This window comes from Diceros bicornis, chromosome 28 (assembly GCF_020826845.1).
Source record: "Diceros bicornis minor isolate mBicDic1 chromosome 28, mDicBic1.mat.cur, whole genome shotgun sequence".
NCBI classification, from domain to species: Eukaryota; Metazoa; Chordata; class Mammalia; order Perissodactyla; family Rhinocerotidae; genus Diceros; species Diceros bicornis.
The window spans coordinates 38,713,430-38,739,408 of record NC_080767.1 but is presented as its reverse complement, the minus strand read 5'-3'; the positions used below and the strand labels follow the sequence as shown (position 1 = coordinate 38,739,408).

General features: G+C 52.5%; 1 protein-coding gene and 2 non-coding genes across 13 annotated transcripts in view; all 3 read right to left on the bottom strand.

Moving 5' to 3' along the window:
- Positions 1-603: 603 nt before the first annotated feature.
- The window catches only part of PRRC2B (proline rich coiled-coil 2B), an 88,649-nt gene continuing 63,273 nt past the window's right edge, over positions 604-25,979 (bottom strand). For 3 of the 11 annotated variants that reach the window (XM_058524317.1, XM_058524319.1, XM_058524326.1), the window contains 18 exons: positions 22,542-22,758; positions 19,774-21,849; positions 18,207-18,403; positions 17,468-17,613; positions 16,726-16,867; positions 15,125-15,207; positions 14,374-14,562; positions 14,031-14,228; positions 13,283-13,369; positions 12,409-12,513; positions 12,109-12,301; positions 11,059-11,156; positions 9,956-10,083; positions 9,118-9,358; positions 5,895-6,074; positions 5,104-5,195; positions 2,862-2,943; positions 604-1,604 (listed from right to left, as the gene is read on the bottom strand). In XM_058524317.1, coding sequence (XP_058380300.1) covers positions 1,473-1,604; positions 2,862-2,943; positions 5,104-5,195; positions 5,895-6,074; positions 9,118-9,358; positions 9,956-10,083; positions 11,059-11,156; positions 12,109-12,301; positions 12,409-12,513; positions 13,283-13,369; positions 14,031-14,228; positions 14,374-14,562; positions 15,125-15,207; positions 16,726-16,867; positions 17,468-17,613; positions 18,207-18,403; positions 19,774-21,849; positions 22,542-22,758 — 4,586 coding nt within the window. In that variant the 3' untranslated portion in view covers positions 604-1,472. Of the gene's footprint in view, positions 1,605-2,861; positions 2,944-5,103; positions 5,196-5,894; positions 6,075-9,117; positions 9,359-9,955; positions 10,084-10,716; positions 10,770-11,058; positions 11,157-12,108; positions 12,302-12,408; positions 12,514-13,282; positions 13,370-14,030; positions 14,229-14,373; positions 14,563-15,124; positions 15,208-16,725; positions 16,868-17,467; positions 17,614-18,206; positions 18,404-19,773; positions 21,850-22,541; positions 22,759-25,979 lie in introns of those variants that run through there. The other 8 variants (XM_058524318.1, XM_058524321.1, XM_058524320.1 and 5 more) reach the window with 7 other exon arrangements.
- On the bottom strand, positions 6,914-6,999 carry LOC131393833 (small nucleolar RNA SNORD62). Its single transcript, XR_009215978.1, has one exon. It is a non-coding gene; the product is annotated as a small nucleolar RNA SNORD62 (small nucleolar RNA).
- On the bottom strand, positions 11,476-11,561 carry LOC131393832 (small nucleolar RNA SNORD62). The gene has a single exon (XR_009215977.1). It is a non-coding gene; the product is annotated as a small nucleolar RNA SNORD62 (small nucleolar RNA).

The window sequence follows — 25,979 nt, the reverse complement described above, 5'->3', positions numbered from 1 at the left end:
AGCTCTGCAGACTTGAGAGGCGGTCATTTTTCCAAGGCTGCCCAGGCTGTTTTAGAACCATGGTCAGCCCTGCAACCCATCTTCCCCTTGGACCCTGCCCCAGCCGTCTGGAAAAACTGACACCCACTGCCCAGCTCAGGCCCCTCTGTCCCAACAACCTGGGTCTGCTGCTGGGAGCAAAGAAAAGGAGAAAAAGGAAGCCCTCCCAGCAGCCTCACAGACCACACGCCTCTGCTGCAGACCCAACCAAAAGCTGTCTGTGCACTCCTGCCACCACGTGGAAAACCCTCATGGTTTCTAGTGACCAGCTGCGTGAGAGGTGGGGACAGAGGATCCAGAGGATTAAGCGGCAGGTAAGGAGAAAGGAGAAGGGTGTATTTTGGAAAGCTTTGAGGAAAGGGAGTGTGTGTGCAAACAGCAGCCCCTACAGGTGCTGGAGCCCCAGAGCAGATTCGCTGGGGTCATGGTGCCGTCAGCTCGCCCCCTCCAGGCCAAACTGGAAAACACCAGTGACTTCATATCTCCTTGATTCATCTTGAGTGCCCAGCAGTCAGCGTAGCCACTGGCTTTGGCTTTAGAAGAGTCCAGGACAGAAATTCTGTGTTAATTCTAATGCTAAAAAAAATGTCATCAACTTCACTGGGCTGCCCATAAGCTCCCTGCAGTCATCAGGCCAGGGGCTAGAACCCAACTGAGAACCTATCTCCCTCACGTCTCTCACATCGCTGCTTCCAAAGCACATAGCTGGACACTGGAGTGCTCGTGAGCCACGGTGTGTTGCATAACCTCTGTGTGTGTCTGCAAGTACCCTCAAAGGTTAACCAATGAAAGAGAGCAGGAGGAGATGCATTCTTAAGAGTCAGCTCTTAAGGTATCGCAGTGATGTACCAAATTAAACAGCAGAGAGATTAGAGGAAATTACTGGAACACAAGTTGGGGGTCAGGGAGAGGATGGCGAAGAAAGTATAAAAGTTCAGCTATACAGACGTAGCTTGTGTTTTTGTTTTCTTTTCCTTTCTCCTTTGTAAAAACCTTAGCTGCTTTTTAAAACAAAAAGCCTCAAACTAAAATGACCCGGCTGCCAAACCACTGTGCCCAGGGCCCGGAAGTCCGTGAGGGAAGGAAGCACTGCTGAGAAAGCGCCCGGCTGTGTGGAGCAGGACGGAGTGGGCGGGGCATCTGCACTGCACAAAGGCCCCAGTCACTCCAGGTCGGATGGAGAGGAGGTGGGAATGGAGTCGTTGGCTTGTTTTGTTTGTACTAAAGTAAGCAGGTCAATGCCATAAATCCACGGGGGCAGGCTGGCTGGACAATGGAGCTTTCAGGAGTGGAGGAGAGAAAGGAGATCTCTCAGTCCGGCCTGTGGTTGGACGGTGGATCTGGGGAGACTCCCGAGCATCCGGCTGTGGAGAGGCCAAGTGGTAGCCCTGTCCTCACTGTCCTCACAAGGGGCGAGGTGTGGCCGAGCACCTTCAGGCCTTGCTCTCCTCCACTTTCACCGCCCGAGGCTTGATTGCTCCGGTCCGCTTCATCTGGGAGGTGGCCGCAGGGGCCTCCTGCAGTTTCACGGCTCCCAGGCTGGGTTTTTCATCCACTCGTTTTGCCTTTGGACAGATGAATGGGGACAAAGAAAGTTATCCTTACGCAGAACCATCCGTCTGGATACATAGTTCCCACCACCCACTTCCTGCTGCTGAGTCACAGAGGAAAGCTACCCTAAGACCATCCTTTGGTCGAAGAACCAGACTTAGAAATAATGAAGGACACTGGCATGAGGCCGCTCTGTTCCCTCCCACGGGCGCTGAGTGCAGTGATTCGGAGAGGCAAGAAGGCACCGGATCCTCAGGAAGGCTTCTGCAATGCCCACTGGCCTCTGCAGGAGCAACACATCCAAGGCCGACTGGAAGAACCTTTTCAAATCAGTGCACCCCATGCCCCACAGGTGAAAATGCCCCCAAGCAGATCCAAGCGCACCCTCCGAGTCTCAGAACCCCCCCACGGTCTGCGGAAGAGGTATGGGGCCTCTTGGCAAGCTGCTTCTCCCAGATCTTGGACCCTCCCCGACTCCCACTCTGTGGAAACCTTTCCCCAGGACCCTAGTATGAGATCCCTAGTCAGGGTGCCATCAGCCTGCAGCTCCGCACAGTGGAATGTGTCACAGAGTGACCAGCCTTGATTCTGCCCTCACACAGTGGGGTGAACTCTGGAAGAAGCTTTAGAAGCTCAGTCCAAGCAATTCAAGGAGTGACCCTCTGGGGAGCCAACGAAATGAGCGATCAACCTTCCACCTCCACCCCCCAGGGGTGCTGTTCTGTTAAAACCCTTGCCTGCCAGGCCTGAGCTCTGGAACCCCGTCACGTTTTAGAGCAGTAGTGAAAAGAATAGTGCCTGAATGCAAAGACACTGAGAAATCCCTGGTATTATAAAATGGGAAAACATCACTGCATCTGTCATCCCACCCAGCCAAAGACCAAGACAAGACACAGCACTTACGGGAGCGAACACACACACGCACACGCCCCGGCTTCTAGAGCTGACCCACAGACCTAACCGTGTCCAGCGCCTTCACAGCCCAAATCACTATGGAGGGATAGTCCACCTTCTGGCGTCACCTCCTCAGAGGAGTCCGCATCCTCCCTTCTCTGCAGGACAAGGAAGGATCCAGACGCCCGTCAAGAGGAGAAATGCCTTCGCCAGGGGGCACTCGGGCTGCCCGGCTCCCGGCGCCATACTCTAAGCCCTAGGGCACGTCTCTCTCTATAAGAGGCACACTCAAACAGGCTGGACTGTCCCTTCTCTTTTGGCGCTTGGAGACGGGCCTAAGCGTCCGGGGCCGGAGGGTCTGGAAAGCCATCTTCTACCTGTTGAACGTAGTGTCCCTGCACAGAGCCCATGTTAACTGCTGATCCAGAGGCCTTCCCACTGGGGCTAGCAGAGCTAGGCCTGAAAAAACCAAAGGCAGGGGGTGAGAACACACACGCATCACCACGGAAACGGAATCAAGCCTAGCGCGCGGCGCGGACCTCTCCACAGAGGAAACAAAGACCGCAGACAGCCAGAGTGCAGAGGAGTGAGGGCGGAGGTCACGGTCTGCCCTGGCGCCCCCAACGTAGGTCACAGAGACGCACCCGAGGGGGCAGAGGCCGAGGCCCCTACTACGGGCAGACACTGACCGGATGGATGGACGGACACTAACCATCTCTCAGGGTTTGGAGGGTCTGGAGCAAAGTGATTCTATGACCCAAGAAAAGGTCTATAAACCTGGTATAAGAATTATGCCAAATATTTTTCTACTCTTCATTGTTTTGGGGGGCAGGGGGTGGCAGAGAGACATACCAAAAGGAACCAAAATGTAGAACATCTTTCTGAATGTGTTCCGTTGACCCGACACTAGTGCTCAGGGATGTTAATCAGGCATTACGTAAATAAAGATTCTGTGGTCAAAAAGCGTTTGAAGTGCTGTGTGCGGAGATGAACAGGACTCTCGGTGGTGGGGCCGCGTAGACTCCGTGCTGAGGAGCACCACGACTCCCAACAAGCCACTCGGGTACAGCATGCCCCCCAAGTATCTGACCAGGGAACCCTTTTTTGGCAAGGCATGCCTCAGAAGCTGCATTTCCAGAAAACTTGGGAAACACTGCTCTATAAAAATACACTAACTTTTTCAACCCCACTAACACACCAACAAAACAAAAGCTACTAGTTAAGGCTTATATTTTCTAAATATTCTCCAAAGAATAAAGCTGCTGCCATTCCTACACCAAATGGACACAGATGACTCTTGTTACGGGAGCTTCGTTTTTCTGGATTTGCCTCTGAGGAAGCCAGATGCTGCTCAAGTCTGCCTGTGGCAGCAGAGGAATGGCAGCATCTGGTTCTACTTGAAGCTTCCTTCTTTCTTCCTAATTATACTCATTGTTCTGTGCTGCTCTCCATATATATTTTCCTTACAGTTCTGTTGTTTTGGCCTATGTGAAAAATATGGTTGGAAAACAAAACAAACAAAAGTAAGCGAAGCCAAGAGAATGAAAATAAGAACAGAAAAGATGATGAAATGGGGGAAAAAGAAATCACAAAAATCCCTTTCTCTGGAAATGCAGTTGGAAATATGGAATGATGTGACAGAGGTGGCCTCGGCCTCAACACTCCAAGAAGGAGCACCAGGGCAGAGTGACCACGGGCAGCATAAACGACTCGCAGAGATGGTGATCCGATTGGCAAGAGGGCTCCTCAACTGGTCAGGCGGCTGTGTGCCGTGGAGGGGTTTGATGGCGCTCCAGAGCCATGCCGTCAACCTCTCACAGGGCACTGCAGTCACACATGTCTGCTTTACTCATCTGCAAACAGGAGGGACCTCCAGGAATCTCCCACATGTAACAAGAGTCGACTGTCCCAACCCTGGGGCCCACAGCCAGAGCATGCTGTCTTCCCATCCCAGCACATCTTCTCCAGGGGTGAAAAGGTCAGCAAAACCAGAGGTTCTCGCACTTTTTAATAGAAGAAGTAATTCCACATAATCCATACAAAGCCACCTCCGAACCCAGCTAAGGGACCTGGGACAGTTACTGGAAGTGGAGACAGATACAGAGGAAGCAAAGAGAGGTGCCAGTTCGTTGTGTGCAACGCACGGCCCCACAAGCCCTGCGGTAACAAGCCTTGGCAGGGTCAGAGGGCCAGTTCAGGGGAAAGCGGCCCCAGGAAAGGAAAGTCTCCTCCCCTTCCGGGGTGCATGCCTTCTTGGCCAGTGAATCTGTTTTTAAAATCTGGTGAGAAAGCTGTGAGTAGTCAGGGTCGGTCCTGACACTATTAAAACGTTAGCCATTCCCTTTCCTACCTTTCCAGAGGGCTCTCCCAATCCAGAGCATTTGATGATCATGATTAAAAACAAAGCCATTCTCCCAATTCCTGATTTTTTCGTGGTTAACTAAAACACGAGTGTATCCAGCACTGGAACTTCACAGGGACACATGGGCCTACAAAGGGGACCAGCCTCAGTGCCCTTCCACTGCTCTCCCTGTGCCCCATGGATTCTTGTGAACCATCAAGTGTCATCTACAGCGAGCGCTCGGCCATGCAGCATCCGACTCCCAGGGCATTTTTTACCTGTAGGTCTGTGGTGATGGCACGGAGCCTCCTGAAGGAACATTCTGTTTACTGTCGGCAAAGTGGAAGCCCTTCATCTCCATCTGAGAGGACTAAAGAGACCAAGAAGTAACCAGCTGTCATCTGATGGCCCTGGAGACCAGCTGACCCTCGCGGACTCACGCTGGGCAAAGCCGCTGAGGGCCCCAGAGAATTTCCAGATAGAGCTATCTTTTAAAGGAATCTGCTCTCCTTCCCCTCCAATCAAGGCTTAAGAGGGCTTTTTCTTAGAAGCAGGTACCATCACGTTTTTGTTCTATTTTGAGTAGGGTGGGGAGAGCAGACTGTGCACCACCACAGGGCACTGACAATGCTGTGGACATGACCTCTCTACCCCAGAGGCCACCCTCAGCAGAACCCCTGGGAACTGGTGAGAAATGCGGATCCCTGGACCTCAGCCCTAGACATCTTCTATCAGGATCTCTGAGACCTGCATCTGAAATAGACTCACAGATGCTTCCCAGGCCGTGCTGTCCCTCAGGCATCAATCACACATACGTCCCTTTCTGCTCTGCAGTCTCCACACACACTCAAGCTTGCTTACATTGCTAGCTTACACACGAACCCTGTTCCTGCCATGGGATTCCGAGAGGACTTCACGACAAGCAGGAAATCAGTGGTATGGCAAGGCCAGGAGGTTGCATCCCAGACCTCTGGCATTTTCTGCCACAACAGTGGTTCCTGACTAGCTCGAAAGGGTTGATGAGACAAGGACCCTCCCTAGGATCACAGCAGGATGAAGCCATCCTTACCTCTCTGCTGGTGTTAAGGACCGAAGGCTGGGACCCAGGTGGAAGAATTCTTCGAGGGGCCCCGACAGAGAGGCTCTGCCCCTGCGGCAGCTGGATGGACTGTGGCAGAAGCAGGGGCTGCTGCCCAGAGCCGTACCGAGGCAGGGGCAGCTGGGAGCCAGGCAGCGGCATCGTCAGCTGCTGGACGACAGGGACAGTCAGGAGGAGGAATGGATGTCGGGGAGAATGCCACAGACCACTGGTTACACACGCACCCAACAGTGACCACATGTTATACTTCAGAGTCTTATTTCAAAAGAATTAAAGCAAGGCCTTTGCACAACAGTAAAGATGCTGGGCTTCTACAGAGCACAGCAGAGATTACCCTAGATTTCACACTCTCGATGGCAGGGGGCAGGTCCGATCGCTGGAGTACGTACAGCAGGTGGTGAGAAGACAAGGGCAGGCGCCACACTGCGAGGAGTTCACAGCCTAAGTGTGCGGCTCCTCTCCGAGTCCGCAAAAGGTCGGGTATCCCCGGCCCCTCCTGCTTTCATCCAACGAAGGTTTACTGAAGGCACCTATGTGCTGGGGAAGCACCAGGAGACTGTCTGACCGGGAAATGGCCATGACAGTGCAGTGGCATGCTGGACACAGCCACAGGGTGCCCAGAGTGCAAAGTGCAGGCAGCAAACCCCATGTGCATAGGGGGGTTTGCTGGGGAGGGGGAAGAAGAGTTAGGGAACATCTAAGCCAAGTCCCAAAAGATGAGAGCTGTACAGGAAGTCTGTCTTTGCATCCCTCTGTGCAGCACAGAAAGGAAAAGCTCCTCTACTGCTTGGCCTCTAGGGAGGCTAGAAAACAAGACTCAGCTGGGATCTGGTCTTTAGGGAGCCTCTGGGATCCTTGTGAAGCATGTTATGACAGAAGAACGGGGTGACGACGGCAAGGCCTAAGTGACCACTTCTAAAGTCCAGAGAGAGGAAGGAGGTGGGCCTGGAGACTCTCAGGACAGGGGGACAGGGGCGGGCCACTTTTTGTCTCTCAGTCACTTTCCTCTTCATCTCCCTACTATTGAGTCCACAGTGGAGGGTCAGAAGGATCTATTGGAACTGCATCACTGAGACGTGTGGCAGCCAGAGCCTCGAGACCCCATACCTCCCTTGCACACAACATGGTGCAGGATGAAGACGAGGAGAGCGCTGCCACCTGTGGGGCGCTGGCTTGGGGTGTGGTATGACCCGACTTGTGTGTTAAGGGGCACCACGGCTGCTGTGTTGACAACAGACTGTCAGGGACCGAGAGCTGAAGCAGGGCGATCAGGCAGGAGCTTTGCAGTAGCCCAGACAGGGTGGTGGGTGGAGGAGATGAGAAAGGGCTGGATTTTGAACACTTTTCAAAGGTAGAGCTGGCAGGACCTGCTGAATGATCAGAGCAGGTGTCATAGGAAGTAGGGCCCCAAGACAACATGGACTAGACAACCAGAAGGACCGCACGGAAAGTCACGTGTTGGACACAATGTCTGCACACGTTAAGCATGAGATGCCACAAAACATCCCGGCAGAGATGCTGGGCAGCCCACTGGATTGGAGTTCAGGTCCAGGAGACAGATCTAGGCTGAAGATATAAATTTGGGAGAACACGGACAGGACTATTTCTAGCCCGAGGACAGAACCCAGGAGCACACGACATTACAGACGGGGGAGGCAAGGAGGACAGAGCAGAGAAGAACAAGGAAGAGGGCTTCGGGTGGAGGAGGAAAACCAGGAGCGGAGTCTTTGCGACCACGTGAAGAACGTGCTTCAAGGGAGAAGGAGTGATCAGCTCAGATGCTGCTGACGCAGCAGGAGCGTGAGGAACAAACCATCAGATTCGGCCACACGGAATTTACTGGGGTCCTTCACGGTTTTTTTTTGAAGGGGCAAAGAGAGGGTGGCTGGGGATGTAATCAGAGACCCTCACAGCCGGAGGGCAGCACTGTGGCACATTTGTGTGCTGACAGGAAAGGACACTGAGGCAGGAGAGAGGGAGACATGCTGGAGCCCGGCCCAGAGCAGGTGGAAAGCATGGGCTGCGAGAGCAGAGAGCACGGCTGGCCCACCCTGGCGACAGCCACCCACGCAGGCAAAGACACGTGGCGATGCGAGCTTGTACAAATTCTCTTTTTGTTACTACTGATATTTCCTTGGTGACACAGAATCAAGATCACGGTGGGATAGAAGGCAATGAGGAGAAAGCTGTGAGTCTGAAACAGCCACCGGGAGGGCGGGGGCCTGACTGGGCTCCAGCGCAGGGAGGCACCCAGACCCACTTGAGGTTGACTGTCTGGAGCAAGGTCATATTTAGCCCAAGTCCAGTCTGAATGGGGGTCTGTTTTTCTCCGGTCACAAATAGCTGCAGCAGAAGCAGGACTGGATTTAACCAGGATGGATACAATGCGGCGGGGGAGTGAGTGCAAATACAAAGGAGAGGCTCCACTAACGAGGGCAAGGAGGGAAGTGAGCCCACAGTGGGGTGAGGAATGATAAAAAGGTGGCTGGAGTTAGCTCAGTAGAGAGAGGAAGGTAGAAAAGTCAGAGATGGTGACTGGGGAGGACCCTTAAGCTGGAAACGATGGCAGAAGTACAGCACTGGTGGCAAGGCCATGTAACTGGGGGGACAGAGCCCATGGTACAGCGACCTGGGGGTATCATCTATGCAGAAACCATCGAAACCACAGAGAACTAGAAAAGCAGCATGTTGGAGAGACTGAGCCAGGGGTCAAAGCAGGGGAGGGGAGTGACCCTCAAAGCTGTCCAATACTGCCAATGGGTCAAGGGAGAGGAAGATGGAGAACCAAACACTGGATTCAGGAATATGGCGCTCGCAGGAACGTGGAGGCCAGCAGGAGCACAGTCTATGGTGTGGGCCTCAAAGCTGGGGTTTTGAGAAGGAGGGAGAGCGGTCTAGAAACATCACTGAGTGTGCCAAGAGGTCACTCCCCATCCCCAAGCCCCACAGTATGAGGCGGCGAGAGAGGCTGCAGGAGCAGCAGGGCTGAGGGGAAAGCCTGTCTCAGGGATGAAGAGGTGAGGGGGCTACTCAGAAGAGGTGGAAGATATGGCCCTGGTTCTAGCCGCCTAAGGACCAGTCAGGGCTACAAACCGCACGTAAGTCAGCACGCACGAAGAGGCAGATAAAACGGAAAAGGAGTCTGAGGGAAAAGAGGTCTAGTGTTTGTGGGGGGAGTGACTGCACTCCTGACCTGTGGGAGCTGGGAGTCCAACATCTGGGAGGCACCCAGACCGGCAGCCTGGCTGAGCTGGCCCTCGTAGACCAGGGCTTGGTTTCCGCTCATGGGCTGGTAGGGTGAGCCGGACTGGGGCTTCACCATCTCCAAGGGCTGCATGCCTGGGAACGCCGAGTACGGAGGCTTCAAGGCTGTACCTCCAGAGAGGATCATGGTGCTGGGCGGTGACAGGCTGGGGTGCATGTACACCTGAGATCTGCAAAAGCCAGACAGATGGTCGGGGTCAGGTGTGCACGGACACCAGGGGGTCTGAAACGTGAGCACCCATCAGAATCCCCGGGGGGGCTTGCTAAAACACAGCTTGCTGGCTCCACCCCCAGAGTTTCTGACTCAGAAGGTCTGGGATGGGGCCTGAGAAGCTGCATTTATAATAAGCTCCCAGATGGTACTGATGCTGCTGGTCTAGAGATCACAGTTTGAGCATCACTGGATTAAACAAATGGACACATCCAGGCTGTACAAGGCACAGGAAAACCTGTGTGATACCAAAGCACAGGACGTCAGACACACTGAAGAGCAGGTCAAAGGCGTGGAAGGCGGGAAGAAGGGATGGGGGGGGAGGGGAGAAGGGAAGGGGGCAGGAGGACATGGGGAAAAAAGCAGGGCCAACCAAGTATCAGGCTCATGGCCGCGCCTGCAAAACAGGGAATGATGGACTGTAACCACCACACCCCCAGCCGCCTCAAAGCAGAAAGCGGGGACCAACAGCAGGACAAAAGGAACAAGCCCACAGGCCAGAAGGCTCGGAACCTCTGGCTGCGAGCTGCCAGCCCCTCAAGCGCACGCATCTCACCTGAAGGGCTGTAAGGAGCTGAAGATCTCCTGGGACTGGGAGACAGGGAGCCCGCCCCTCAGTCCAAGCTGGGCTTGAGCCTGCAGAGACGTGTGAAGGGAAATGGGCATCTGCTGGGCCGCGGCAGCCTGTGGACGGAAAGCCAGGCAGGTAACTACCATGCCCTCCCAGCTGGTTCTCCTCTACCCACCGCCCACAGCCCTGGCCCCTCTCCACGTGGCAGCTGGAACACTGCCCAAGATGCAAATTCGAGCATGTCCTTCCTGTGCTTCCCTTACTCTTAGGAAAAAGCAAAAAATGGCTAGCAGCCCCAAACCACGGTATGTTCCTATACTGGATTCTGCACAGCAGCAAACCAATCCTAGCTACACTTATCAATACAGGTGGATTTCAAGAACACAGCAGTAAATGGAAAGTGTACATGAAAAAGAATACATGCAGTATGATCCAGTTATATGAAGACCAAAATCTTGCAAAACTAAGTAATGTAATATTTAAGAATATGTTCTAAAAAGAGGTCAGGACAGGCCAAGTCCTCTGTCCCCGAATCTGCACTTGGAGCAGTGCTTCTCCCTGAGAGCTCCACCATCCTGGTCTGCGGGTGTGCAGGCACACGAGTCTGTGCGGATACCGGACCATTCAGAAGGCCCCACACCAGCTGCACAAGGGAGACTTCCAGAAATCATCCCCTTGCAGCACAGAAAGTGTGCCAATCCAGCACAAAGACAAACATCTGCTCATTTCTAAAGCTACCTCTTTCTAATGCATCCATGCCTGGAAGTCTAGGCCTTTCTTCTCTTCATCAGAAGGACACCTGATCACCAAAGAGAATCCCGTTTCAGCTAATTCCCCAGCTAGGATACAGGAAGGAGAACTTTGAGAAAGGAAAACTAAGCAGAGTCTGGAGCACTGAGCTCCATTTCTCGTCTCTCATTTAGTCATTCAACAAACATTGACTGATTGTTGTGATGTCCCAGGAGCTGAGCATTACATGTGAGGGATACAGAAAACGAGACAGACAATGAACAAATCAATGAAGATGGCCATCACACTATGTGGTATACCCCCATCCCCCACCGGGCCACCTTGCTTGCTGTCATCACCTGTTGGTAACTCTGCTGCTGAGGTATCGTTTGAGGAACCAGCCGGGGCTGACTTGCAAACACATGGCCATCCAGGTACAGAGGCGGCAGGTGGTTGCCTGGAAACAGAATCCGAGAGGAGGTAGAATAGGATCAAGTCTCACTGCTTCTGAACGTCCCTGTAAGGGACATTCTACAAGGGCACGTTTTCCTGCAGAATCAGTGGAGGGAAGGAGTGTCCCCTGCTGCTGGCCCTGTGCTCCTCCAGCACTACGCCCGCTGACCACACCCGTGGCTCGTCCCTCAGGGAACCTGGGGAGGCAGCAGCTCAGGGCCCAGAAGCAGGGGGCGGGCTCCAGCCTACCCTTCCCAACTGACCACTCGCCCACTGCCCCGTACACTCGGGAGGGGTCTCACTGTAATTGAGGGCTGCCTTGGTCTCTCAGTCACTTTCCTCTTCATCTCCCTGCTATTGAGTCCACAGTGGAGGGTCAGAAGGATCTATTGGAATTGCATCACTGAGACTTTGGCAGCTGGGCCCTCAAAACCCCCACCCTCTCCCGTGGGGCACCAACACAGTGATAAAAACGGCTATCAACTGGGCTATCAATTGTCGAGGGCTCAGTGGATACAAAGCACTCTCCAGGGACGACCTTGTGTCATGGGCACGGCCACTCCACAGAGCACCATCATCCCCCTCCTCTTATTTTACAGAGGAGAGAGCCACTGCTTAGAGCGCTGAGACACTCACTGGCGGAGGTGGAGACGCAACCCCTGCATGTGACTCAGGTCTGACTCAAAGCCAAGTCTTTGCTCATGCCTCTCTCCAGGAGGTATGAGCACCTCGCCCAAGTCCCACGGTTCTGCTTCCCAGAGCAGGGAAGCAGGAAGTGCAAGTTGCAGCACGTGGGAAGCTAGAACCACCCAGCATAGAAACAAACTCCCACTTCTTCACACTCCTAAGTCAAGGCAGGGGTGGTGCTCAGGCTGTCAATCCAAGGTTCCTCTCAAGAGGGAATGGAGAAGCTCCCTGAGCTAGCTGGGGGTGGGGCGTGGGGGGAGTGCAGATACCTGGAAGAGAAGCAGAAGGTGCTACAGAGGCCACAGGCATGGGTGGCATGGAAACCCCACCAAAGGAGCTGTAGTTGACTCCGTTGGAGGCTCCCACAGAGGACGGGGGCTGGATGCCTGAGCCAGCGCCTCCTGGCGAGCTCTGCTCTGGCAAACTGGGCGAGTTTTCCCAAGCCTTACGTGCAGATTCCATCTTTGGAAGCAAAGGAGGGGTGAAAATTACTACCAGGGAGGCAACGGACAGCACAAATCTAAGCCCCAGGAGGGTGGGCGGGGCTGCTCACTCAGGGCTGGTGTTACCTTCAGAGTGAGGTCGGCAGTGGGGAAGGACATCTGGGACAGGCCAATGGCCCTCTGGATGTGATGATCGCGCCGCAGGATGGGAATACTCTGCGTTAGCCCAGCCTGGAAGGGGAAGGAAACCATGGAACACAGACAGGCAGAGAGGAAAAGAGATAGCACATCACAATGCACCTTTAGTTTTGGCCACATGCACTCAAGACCACCAAGACGAAGCTGCCAGCAGCAGCAGAGACCATAGTTTATCTCCAAATAGCTGCCTTCATCGGTGCCCTAGACACAAGTCCGTGGAGAGCCACCTCCACATCCCCGCCCCACAGAGCGGTCAGCAGGGCCAGCCACATCTCAACAACACAAAAATGACCGGCTACGAGCACGTGGGCACTCACAACCTGGCCTGGATTCCCCAGCTCCTGTGTCAGCCCCCAAGGAAACTATGAAAGACAGGTGCCTGGTAACTACGTGCAGAAATGCAACTGCTAGACCCTCCTTTTGCAGATGCCCAGTGCCCATTAGCATATTACAGGGATTCTAAGAAATCTGAGAGTAAAGAAGTTTGTTTAGCCCAGCATTCTCAAACATATGTAACCACAGAACTTGGAAGACTGTAGAATCAAAGAATGCCAAATAAACCAGACCTCAGGAATTACATTATCCCATTTTAAAGTCACAAAACCAGGGTGTGGAACATTCTAGAAACGTGTCCAACATGTAACTAGCTAGAGACTGCACCAGGACTCAAACCCAGGTCTGCCCAACCCCAAAGCTGGTGCTGGTCCTCGTCGCCTAGCTTCAGAGCACCACACCAGGCTCCTTCACCCAGAGCCTGCCAGCATAGGGGACAACAGAGCTGGAGGTGGAAGCACAGACTTACGTTACTGGCCAAGGCCTCCTGAAGTTTGACAACCGGATTCCCTGCAGGACCAGAGGCAGAACCAGACGGCAAGCTGAAATCAGAGTCCTGAAGAAAGGGGAACAGAGCCCACTGAAATCACCCTGGCTCGCCTTTCAGCAGAGATGCGTATTAATTACACCTACAGTCTGGTCTCAGTGACTCAAAAACTCCACTAGGGCTGACCCGGTGGCATAGTAGTTAAGTTCACGTGCTCCAATTCGGCAGCCCCGGGTTCGCAGGTTCAGATCCCAGGTGCGGACCTAAACACCACTTATCAAGCCGTGCTGTGGCAGGCATCCCACATATAAAGTAGAGGTAGAGGAAGATGGGAACAGATGTTAGCCCAGAGCTAATCTTCCCCACATACACACACTAAAAACTCCACTAAGCAGCATTCATCACACAAGCAAGATGGCCAGATGTTTCCCGACGGCACTCAAACAAGATTACCACCCCCTTTTTATTCTCTCTCCCTGCCCATGGCCACTGGCTGACCCGACAGAAGATCACCAGCCTGCTCAGCCTGAGAACCTGGCTGGTGTCAGCAGGACAATCTAGAAGGCGGCTCAGTCGCACCCCCCGTGCACAACTCCACAGCAACACGCTCCCCTGGAGGTCTACTTAGCTCCCATCTCCCTGCTCTTTCTAAGAGACACCCTAAGCCCCTCCCTCCTTTCCAAGTATGAAAAAAAAAGGAGGGAAGAAAGGAAACAAGTCAAAGCCTCACTTTTGGATTAACTCCAAACTCGATGGGCGGCACCGGCAGCACAGAATCCACGTGAATCTCTACCCCGTTGACAGGCGGGACGACAGCCCCTTGCAGCCGCTCGGCCCCCTCCGAGCCCTTTCTGTTTTTCAGAGAACGCTCATTGCCGATGGGTCCTGGTCTGTGTTCCTTGCTCTGTCCTGAGCCTTGTTCTGAATCCTTGATGGAAAAACAGACAGGCTGAGACACAAAGACTGCAATGACTCCAATGTCAAGCTTCTAAGCACCCAGGAATAGAAGACAACAAAAAAGAATGGCCCCTTCTGCCCCGGCCCTGGCCCTGCGAAAGAGACTTCCAGGGTACCTTTTGCTCAGACTGCTTCTGAGCCTGCTCCTTGTGGCCATCGGCCTTGGGTTCCAGACCTGGCCCGTTCATCTCCTCTGGTTTCAGAGTGCCATACGGGGAGCTGCGCTGTGAGGAGGTTGCAGACGACTCTCGAGACTCGGCGCTCAAGTCAACGCCACTGTCTCCCTGGCTGCTCTTAAAGCCCTGCTGTGCGAGGCACAAAATGGGTTAGAGCCTGACCCCAGACTCAAAAACGCGACCATTCAAAAAGCGAGGCTGAGTGGGCACTGAGATGCAAACTCCCAATCGGCCTGCCCCTTGCAGAGTCTTGTCCTGATTTTGGTCCTGAACTGCCAATGGTGCCTGACAACTGAAGACACATGACCAAATGCACCAACCCCGCCCGAGCTCATAACCACGAGATACGCGGTGGGCCCTGGACAGAGCCTGCCAAACTCATCCCACCTGTGACCCAAACCAGACCATGTGACCACTGTCCCAGGTTCAGGGGAGAGGCCCTCAATCGCTTGCCCTACCAGGGGGGATTTCCGTGGTCATCCTTCTCTCCCTCTGTCTCACACAGGCCAGAAATCAAGACAAAAGACCAGCAACGAGCCAGGGCCCGTGGCAATGGCCTCTGGTCCAGGCTCTACTGCTGTGGCCAAGGGAGAGCTCGGGCGGGTCGCGGGCATGAAGGAGGCCCGGGACAAGCTAGCCATGTGGACAGTGAGCACACACTCAGCACCCAAGCAGCACGGCGGCCGCTCACCTCAGCAGAGCCAGACTCGGTGCTGTTGAAGACAGTGGCGGCTTTAGTCCAGGAATCGCTGGTCGAGGCCTGAACGGGGAGGGCTGCCAAAGGGAGGAAGACAGAGTCACGGCATCAGAGGACCAAGTAGCACAACCCAAGTCCCCCAGTCACCTTCCTGCCCTGCAAACGATACACTAGTGAACAGACTGGATACACAGGAGCCAGTCTGACAGCTTCACCCAACTTTCCAACCCCCTCAGACAGATGTCAATAAACATGTTTCTCATTGTTTCATCAATCATATGCTCTAGTAAACGTTCCAGCAACTTTTCATTCACAACTGTTAGAATTCTGCATCACTACCTCTGCTGTGGCGAAGCCTTCTTATACTTAAGTCAACTATTTATTTCTGTAAAATCTCTGAAAGATCCAAGCTGGTATTACTCAAATTCTGTTAGCTCACAGACCACTCTGAGATTCCGACAAAAGCCAGGGACCTTGTGTACGTACACAAAACTCTCCATGCTATGTTAAGGTCCAGGGGCCCTCTGAAGCCACATGGCAGAATCCTGGAGGGAAAGGCCTGACAACCGACGTGACTCTTGAGTCTAGTCTGCTCTGCTTACCTACTCCAGTGGGTGGGGGTTTTGGACATTTGTCTGATAACTATAACTCATACGCACCACCAAACTGACCAATATCAATATCTTATTAAAGATTATCATACTTTCAATCAGAGTTGAGTATTTCCCAAGGTTCCCAAGGTTGCAATGTGTTGCAACCAAGGTTTTAACCAGGAACAGGAGGATAGGCCATGTGATTAAATCTGAAAGAATCAAGGCCCAGAACCAAGAATCTTGGGTGTTTGTCATGTGGCTCTGGGGTCAAGTCAATTCACTCTGGAAGGCTTGGCTGCTTTGTATAAAAATAAGCCGGAAATGGATGATTTCTCCAAGCTCCTCCCGTGAGGAGCCATGTGTCGTCGTTTTATCCATCTGTGTACTCTGCAGGGCCCTGCCCCAAGCAGGCATTCAAGAAGAATCTGCTCAATTAAAATGGTTTTGTATTTTAAAATGAAAAGTTACCAGAAAAATAGCATTGGATATGAATTATTTTCCAACAAGTAAGGTCTCCCTTACTCTGGCCTCGGGCTGTCTGTCTAAGAAAGCAGTTAGGGAGGAGCTGACAGGACCTTCCTTCTGGGTTAAGAAGGCTGCACAGCAGACAGAAAGCTTCTGGACTCTTTTCTCCTTCCTCGTAGTCATCTGTTGCTCTCCCACAAGGTACGGAGAAAAGATAACTGACATGGGCAGAGTCAAGCCAACTCTCTGAGAGACCTCAGTTGGGTAGGGCAGGGGGCTACCCCTTCTCCTGATTACTGGACAAACGGAATTCCACCAAATTTCAGGCAGAGAAAGGTTTACATCTGTTCAGGGGCTGCAGCAGCAAATGGTGCCACAATGGCATCTAACGCTCCAGGCTCAGTAGAAGCAGGCAGGAAACAGGTAATGCTCTGTCTGTATTCATGGCCCCCAAAGCAGGCTGTTCCCAAAGAAGAGACTCTAGGCCTGTGAGGCGGCCACAGGCCAAGGAGCTGAGTCCCACTCCCCAACTCTTACCCTGGCTGCTGCTCTCCCAAATCTCGGTGCCCAAACTACTGCCAGGCACAGTCACATCGCCTTGTTCCAGGCACAAGTTGTTTTGCTTTTTAGCAAACCGAGGAGGAATCCGGGAGGAAAGACCTCGACCTTTGACAGGCACCTAGGGAGAAAAAAGGCGATGCAGTCCAGCCTTGACATCAGGTGAAGAATGACAAGTTCTCCCCGGAAAAGTACCCCGGGCACCAAACCCACACCACCAGAAACTGCTCCCAAGATGCTGGAACGCTTGTCTCTCAAGACCTCAACCACGTGTGAACTGCAATGTCAACTAAACCATCCCTGGAAAGGGCTGACGGACCAATGGACTGTGATCTGAGCGCCGAGAGCAGGGGCAAGTGTGCAGAGCCCAGCCCTGACTCCGTCTGAGTGCAGGGTCCCCGACCCTCAAGACTCCCAGGGTGACAAGTCGCATCCCACTCAGGACTTGGGGGCTGATGGAGGTCTGCATTCTGCTCAGCCACGTTTCAGATGTCGTCACCCAGGACAAGTTTCCCTCTTTAAGCACCGTGATAACACCATCTGCTCCCACAGGGCCACTGGGCTAGTGGGCACCGGGAGACAACACATGCTTAATAAATACTCCTTTCTTGCTCTCTTCTATCTTGGGCTTAATTCGGGACTGTCTTACTTCTGGCTCTGCGTTTCTCTGCACCAGCCTGCCCTCCCACCCCCGCTCCCTCCTCACCTCACACCCCCTCACCTGCACGGCTTGCTCCTTCTTTCGCCTCTCTTCCTCCAGTAGGCGGCGCTGCTTCTTGGTTAGGACTTCGATGAAGCCTTCACCCACCATAGAGCCCACCTCACTCTCCTCCCCGGGGCTGGACCCGCAATTTTCAATGATGGCATCTGAAGCAAGATTCCACAAGAAGGACAGTGTTTCCATTCATCAGAAGCCAAGAATAACCCAACCCTATAGGCACCTGATATCTAAGTATGGGCTCAGCTCAGAAGGCCAGGCAGTAACTGGCTTGACACCTCCAAGGAGCCGCAGCGCATCCATCGGGGTCTACAGAAATTGGCTGTGATTTCTATACCCTTCCATGCTCCCTCTAACACACTGCTATCTCAAACCAAAGAGGCCTTAGTAGCACTTCAGTTAGGAAAATAGTTTTTGGAGACAGACACAGTGAAGTCCCAGTTCTGCTACTAACCAGCTGTGTGACCACTGACAAACCACTTGACCTCTCTGGACCTCAGGTTCCCCCTCTAAAAAAACTGGGACACTGCAACGCTGCTATAGGGGTTTAGCAAGGCTATAAGCAATCCGAGGGTAAGAATCATATCTGTTTTGCTCACCACTATAGCCCCAGAACTTAGCACAGCATCTGCCCAGAGGTTAAGATGATCAGTGAGAGGGCCAGCTTAGACACCCGCAGAGCTGTGTGGACCTTGCTTTTGCCTGGGTTCTTCCCCCCAAAGATATGAGGGGACAGACTCACTTCCATAGCTCAGGTCAAACTGTTTGATTGTCTCTCCCTGCTCGCCCGCCCTCTGAGCAGCCAGCTTGGCCTCCTTCTCTGCCTTCTCACAAGAGGCTTCGGGGATGTCAGAGGTGGCACGGGCTGCCCGATCTAGGGTGTAGTGGCTGCTCCCACTGCTGCAACCAAGACCTCCAGGCAAGGCCTCATCTGGGGACCTATAAAGGAAGGAGGATCTTGTGAGCTCAGCGACTACAGGCTGGGAAAGGAGAGGAAAGGAAAAACTGCATATGCACACAGCACACAAACACATACAGCACCCTGATCCACGCCCAGTTCCTGCCACCGGCCCCTCTGTTTTGTAGAGGCTGCTCACCAGTAGCAGTGCATCACGTGCAAGCCTACGTGGAAGGCCACCCCCAGCCACACTGCTACGGCAGAGTTTCACCCGCTCACGGAGAAAGCTAAAGCTGTTCTTTCCCCGACCCCTTCCCAGGGCTCAGTATTTCTGCTCCTCCCCACTATGTGCCTAACTCATCGGGACTACAGAAAGGAGAGAGAGAAGGCGACATGCCTACAACAGAGCCATAGAACTTCCTGCTCATATCATAGCAGATTGACCAGCAAGGAGCCTAGGCCCTGCCCTACTGCAAAGCTCTTGGGGCGGAAATCAGAAGCAAAGCTAACTCTTGGCACCCAGGGCCTGGAAAGCTGGGCTAGACCAACACTTGAGAGAATCGGCGTTCTCCTGTGGCTCCTTCTTTGGGGGTATGAATTAATTACACCCCAGCTTTCTGTACCCAAGATTCTAAGGAGGATGGAAGGTGAGCAGCGGTCAGGACCTGTGCATGATCAGAAATGCAGGCTGCACGAGTGACTCCCTGCACGTGGTCTCCTCTTTCCCCGATTCTGGGGCAGCCCGTGGGCAATGAGCCGACACCAAGCACAGATCATCCACCTCAAAGCCTCTAATTCCAGAGGAGAGATGCTCCCCGGGCCTCAGGCAACCCACTCTCTTTTGCTACTGCCTGGCTCTTAACCATGCCACTCACGGTGGTGCCGCATCGCCTCACTGTTGAGAAGCAGAGCCGCTCAGGGAAGAGCTGTCTCTGCAGGGCCAGGAAGCCAGCAATGCCCCAGCAAGACGCTGCCTGACAGCAGCCCTGGAGCAGAGGAACGTGGTGAACTGACCGCTGCTCACCAGGCTCCACACACGGCTAACTCCCCTTCACTGCGGCGGGCCTCCAAGGACACACATGGAAACTGAACTCTTGCGACGGGTGCTAGGACAGCTGCTGAGAGAGGACCACGGGAGTGGGGACTCTAATTTTGGTTTTCAAGACACACAACAACAAAAACAACAACAATAACACGCCACAAGAGAAGCAGACAAGCGGTGTAAGAGCAAGTGATGCAGACGCTCAAACGAATGGCCTTGGTGGGCAGTCACCCGTCTGGAGCACAAGAGGGAGAGTCAGGGGCACCTGACATATGGCAGGACATGCATGCATGAAGTGCTGCTTCAAAAACCGGCTTCGTAACAGAACAACAGCAACAAACAAGAACCTGGGCTTTGTTTTTGTTTTACCTTTTGGCTTTCAAAGGCGTCCCATTCTGTTGGCTTTCATAACGGGGAGAAGTTTCACCACCACCGGGCCTAACAGACTTCTCCCCAAACCCCCCCGGCTCCAGCTTTCGGCTCTGTCTGTCAACCAGGGGTCTCTGACTGGAGAAGCTCCTCTTGGCCAACTCCTTCTTCTCACCCAAACCGGCCCCAGGCAGGCTGCCGTCCACCTGGGAGTCGGGCTCGGCCCCATGGCCTTCTCGCCGCTCCCGTCTCTCACTGAAGTCACTGCTCTCGGAGGCTGTCTCCCACTCTTCGTTCGCGTGATCGGAGGAGTTCTGGTATGAGAGCTCGGGGGACCTGCGGCCCACAGCGCCACTCTTGTCCCCAGGACAGAGTTTGGACCTGCCCAGCCACTGACCTGCCAGCAGGTGGGGCTCCTCCTCAGGTCCCCAGAGACCCAAGGATTCACGCTCCTGCCTGAGGCGCCTGAAGCGAGGGGGTTTGTCCTGGCGAGGGGGGCGCCTTCTCCTGAAGGGCCGGTTCTCTGCATTTTCAGAATCTGCCACATGGTCGTCTTGGAAGAATGACCTCTTGTCCTCCAAGCGGCTGTCCTCGAAGCCCCTGGGGCCAAATGAGTCAGAATGTCTGTAAGCATCTGGGATATAGTCTCTGTCTGTGGGTCGCCGGGGCCCGCACGCATCGGGAGAGCTGTACTCCTGCCAGGAGGTGCCTGGACTCTTGTTCTGCCAGTGGGCTGACTCTTTGGACACGAAGGTTCTCCGCCCGTACCCACAGTTGCTCAGCCGGGGAGGGAGGGCTCGCCCGAAGGCCCGAGGGCCTCGGTTCTTAGCATCCAGACCACCGTGGTCCTCCGAGTACATCTTGTTGGACCGCCAGGAATCTTTGAAGTCACCTTTCTTCAAGGTGCTCTCCTCCCTCTCGAGGAGCGAGCCTTCATTCCCATTCTCTAAGCCTCTCTGCCGACGCCGCTTGGGAAGCTCTTCATACTCGGAGCCCTCACTGTGGGTCTCACTGGCAATTCTTCGCCGGGGCTTGGCTCTGGGGAAGTCTTCGGGCTGACTGAACTCTCGCAGGCCCCGGCCTCGGCCGCTTCTCTGGCTGCTGTTGTAGATGCCCCGCGCCCCAAGGATCCCCCCTCCACAGATGCCATTGCTGCCTGCAGGCCTACCGCGGAAAGTGAATTCTCTGAAGCCACGGCCGCGGCTGCGGGCCTGCCCTCTGCCCCCAAACGCTTGTTCCTCGTCAATAAAGATCCAGTTATTCCTCTTCGTCGGAGGGGTATCGCTGGACTCCCGGGAGGCTCTGGTCTCCCAGGCCCTGTCAGTTTTCTCGTCCTCCTCAGACTTGCTGGCCTCATGGCCCAAACTAGCACTGGTAGAGCCCTGGTCCTCCAAGGCAGAGGGGGAGGAGTTGGCCAGCGTGGCGTTGTTCTCTTCGTCCTCGTCCTTTTCTGCTTTGTGAATCGGCCCCTTCTCCTTGGCCAGGCGGGCACTCTCCTCCCCCAGGTCCTGCTTAATCTTCTCTAGTTCCTTCTCCTTGTCTTCTACCTTGAGGGCTTTTAGGACAGGTTTCTTGATGGGTCCTGACCTCCGGGTCCTGCTGGCCTGCTCCTGGTGCTGGCTGCCAGAGCCCCGGGGTTCGGGAGTCCACTCCAGCTCCAGGGACGGCTGTTTGTTGGGGCTCCCTTCCTTCTCCCAGGAGGAGACGTTAAAGGATGGCTCCTCTGGGGGCGCCTCCTTCTCGACACCGTTGGCTGTGTCAGTGGTCTTAGGCTGGTGGCTAATGTCCCAACTGCTATACTCTGGCTTTTTCTCTGCTGGTGCAAAGTCAGGATCCAGTGGGGAACACCTGAGGCCTGGGGTGTGACCCCCAGGAGCACCTGCTTCCTGAACGTTTTCTTGGGGTGGAAACAAAAGCTCCTGGCCTATTCTTTGAGAAGAGACACAGTTGTCAAAGTCTGCTTGGGCCTTCTTGTCAAAAGCACTCAAGTACTCCTCCCCTCTCTCCTCAAGGAGATCGCGCTGGGCACTTACGCCCCCTGACCTTCCGGGTGAGGCAGAGTAAGAGCTTTCACTCCTGAAAAGGAACCAGAAAAATCAGTCAATGTGATTGGAGCCTGGTTCCTGGTTTCCATGCTGAACACAGAGCTTAGTTTTAAAAAGAAAAAAATTATAAAAAAAAAAAAAGAAAAAAACATAAGCACCAACACTTGCTCTCTCTTTAAACAGGTCTCAGAGCTGCTGGGCCATGGATTGGCCGGTGGCCCGGGAGTCCAGAGAGTGAAGAAGGCAGTGGCTGCTGGTGGACTCAGTGCGCCACTCTGTAGACAGAGAGCAGCCGGGGATCCTCTGCTTCAAACAACAAGCTGGAGCCTGGGAGTCCGGGAAGAGTCTGGGGCACTGGGCCGGCACGGCCAGCTTGCTTCACTTTCACAGGAAGGAGCCATGACCCACACGCTGGACCCCACCTGCCCCGCAAGGCCCCCACCCCTCGATCCCCTGCCCAAAGTTCAGCCAGATTTGCCTCTGACCCCAAGATTTCTCCTCGGCCTTCAGTCCTGCCATCAGACAAGTGCCTCTCACACAAAAGCATTCACGCAATCCTTATCACTCTCTCTTTCCCCAAAGGGCGCTGGCAGTCCCTACGAGGCACCCCTTTCCCTCAGGCAGTGTCTCCTGGGACAGTGCCTCTTCCCAGAATCCCCCTCTCAGTTAGGACCTGGAGAGTCTTCCTTCAGCTGCAGGTCAGTAGATTAAGTTTCATCTCACCTGACATGCAGGTCCATGGCCAAAGTGTCATTCGACTTTGGGTGGGGGAGCGAGTAGCCCTTGCTCTGCAATGCCACGTAGCCCTCTGGGCTCCACATGGGGGCTGGATCGATGGCAGTCACTTTTCTTTCTTGCAGTGGGGGCACACAGTTCTGATCCTCAGAGCGACAGCCAGTCCCACTGAGGGAATCTTGGGGCATCATGGGTTTCATCAGTCCTGAAGAAGGCAAAGAACTCATCTCTGTCATCTCGTTTAGAAAGCCACGCTCCAATCTCAGGGCCAACCAAAGGCTCAAAGGAGACAATGGTTACCCCTCACTCCACATGGACACAGCACCCCACCTGCTTAACGTCCCCTGGGTTCTTAATCTTTCCTGACCACAGAACCTTTGAAGGCACACACATATGCAATCTGAGTTGTGAAAGACCTTCAGAAAGACCTGTGAATGCCAATCTTAGTTCCCAGATTAAGAACCCCCATGTTCAAAGGTATATAACTGGCAAACAGAAACTGGAAACATCCAACTGGAGAGTTCATCATTGTGAGCAGAAGGCTAGAGGGGCCAGTCGATCAGCAATGAGAACCTCTGCGTAAGCTGAGGTGCCGAAGGTTTTCTGCACAGACACAAGGAAGATTAGCTACACACCAGAGCGCCTACACGGAACCATGCACTTGTATCCACCTGCTTCAAAACCCCTGCAAGAAGCTTTAGAAAGGGATTTTGGTTTTAGTTCCTTTTATTTCTAACCCTAGCAGCGAGAGCAACACTCCTCACTTTTACACAGGAAATGCAGGTGTGGGAACGCACAAATGACAATAACTGTTAAGTGGACCAAGGAGCTTAGGATAAAGATGACATATTAGTCCTGCTAGAGATAAACTAGCCGGAGAACCTACGCCCCCGCCGGGGCCTCTCTGTCCGGGTCTATCAAATGAGGGGGTTGGGCTGGTGCAGATAATATTAAAGGTCTTGCTGGGCCTAAGTCTGTGGAGAAAAAAGATCTGATTCTTTAAATACTTTCTTCACAAAGCTTCTTAGTAGCCAAAAATTTTGTTGTGCCCATCTTTTAAACTGAGATAATCTGGCCAGGAAAATGGTTCTGCATGAGGCCTGCAGTTTTAAGCTTTCTTTCAGCTGTGGAGTGCTCTGTTCAAATGCTATTGATACACGACTCCAATACAAAGAGAGTCTGAGTCTAGTAGTGGTGGGGGCCCTCTCTGGAACCCTAAAATTACATACCATTTATTAAGTATTGATTATAAGGCATGCTAAACTGCTCAACACTATATATTGATCTACTTTTGGCAATACGGCAGCCCTTATTTCCTGAAAAGCCGTCCTGCCACAAACACTTTCTGCCACAAAAATGCTGGACAGAATATAGCAAACATTTCACTTGCAGAGCTGTAGTCCCAAGAAAATGGGAAATCCCCAGGGAGCTGAAACCACAGGCCAGAGCCACGAGCTGGTGCTTCCTGGAGGGAAGCAGGGGACACAGTCTTAGTAACCCAAGGGCTTGGTCTTCAACACTCTCAGGGATGGGGAGTGGGCTTTTCTGCACAAGGCAGAGAGTTGCAACTGAGATGCTGTTTAAAGCAAAGACTCTCAAAGGGCTACGCCCTTAATTAAAAGGTGGATTAGAAGAATGCATGCTCTTTACTACAGGAAAATGACTAAGTTGGTGTCTCGGGCTAGGCCAGGGTAGGGAAAAAACAGTCCTCTGCCAGGAATCCATAGCCACATGCTGGTTTTCATGCAGGTCTGGGGGAGGGGGGAATACAGATTCATACCCTAGAATGGTCCAGAAACTTCCCAAGTTAAAATAAAAGGTGGTTCTAGGCTGGCAGAAGAAAACATAAAACTACTCTGGAGGGATATACTCACAACGCAAGCCATACTGGATCCCCACAATAAATAAAGCGCTGTTGAAAATAAACTCGCAATCTGAAATTACCAGAACACACGTGGAAAGCAATCCACCATGAGTCCACGGCAAGTCCCCAGGATTATATACCTCCCCAAGAACTTCAGATAACAGAATAATCTGTTAAACACTAAAAAATTATGTTTTTAATGATTAAAAGCATAAAAGGAGGAATTAAAAACTTAAGAAAAACATAAGACAAGAAAAATAAAATTTGAGAAACAAATCCTAATGATAAAAGTAGTCACTGAAATTAAAAACTCACTGGAGAATAAAATAAAAAAAGCAGATGAGACACAACTGGAGAAGAAACTGAACTGGAAAATAGTTCTGAGGCATTTCTCCAGAAGGCACCACAGAGAGAACACCTCTCCTATGATATGGAAGACAGAAGAAGATACAACATAATTTAAGTGGGAGTTCTAGGAAAAAAGGATACAAAGAATGAGGAAAAGGCAATATTTGAAGTAATAATTAGAAGAGAATTTTCCAAAAGTGACTAAAGACTTACATCCTTAGATTTGAGCAAGATGAGTTCTATGCAGAATAAAGTAAGTATAAACCTAGACACAGCACATCGAGAGAGAACTGCGGGAGACCAAGACAAAGAGGAGATCTTAAAAGCAGCCAAAGAGGGAACATGGTAGATTACCCACAAATGAATCCCACTTTGAGCAGCAACAGGAACCAAGAAAATGGAATACTACTGTCACAGTTCTGAAAGTAACTGCCCACCTAGAATTCCACACCCAGCTATGCTATTGTTCAAGAGAAAGGGTGACATAAAGACTTCTTCAGGCAACGTAAATCTGCCAAAAACTCTCCTGAAGAACTTGACAAAATGTATTTCATGAAGAAGGAAACTGAACCCAGATGGAAGATGCAAGAAGGAAAAAGCAGCAAAGAAACTAGTGAACACACAGGCAAATCTGAACAAGCAGATTGGATAAAACATCAAAATAATAATGACTAGTTTGTGGGCATAAAAACAAGGCAGAACTAAAATTTTAAGCAAAAACAAGACTGATAAGGAGGTGACCAGAGCTCAGGTTAAGGGTAAATATAGAGATTAGCATTTCTGAGTCAAGGGCGCATGTTAGAATTTAATGTAACTGTAAGAGAGAGGAAACAGAATGTAGAAGAAAAACACACCAAAGAAAAGAAGAGCAAAACTTTTTTTTTGATCCAAAAAAAGGAAGAACAAGAAAAGCATAGAAAAAGGGGGATAAACAGAAAGCCTAAAACTGGAGAGTGGGAAACCCGAACATAATAATCCCAACAAATCTAAAGGGACCAGCTTGGGCAATTCAAGTCAGAGATTTCACAGTGAGTAAAATCATACACATCATCTTGCACATCAAAGACACACTCCCCAGAAAAGGGCTCAGAGAGGCTGACAGTAAAAAGTTAGAAAAACAGATCCCAAATCAATACTAATAAAAAGAAAAACTGGCATGATGATACCAATATCAAACAAAGTAGACAGTACAGGTGGAAACACGATTAATGATA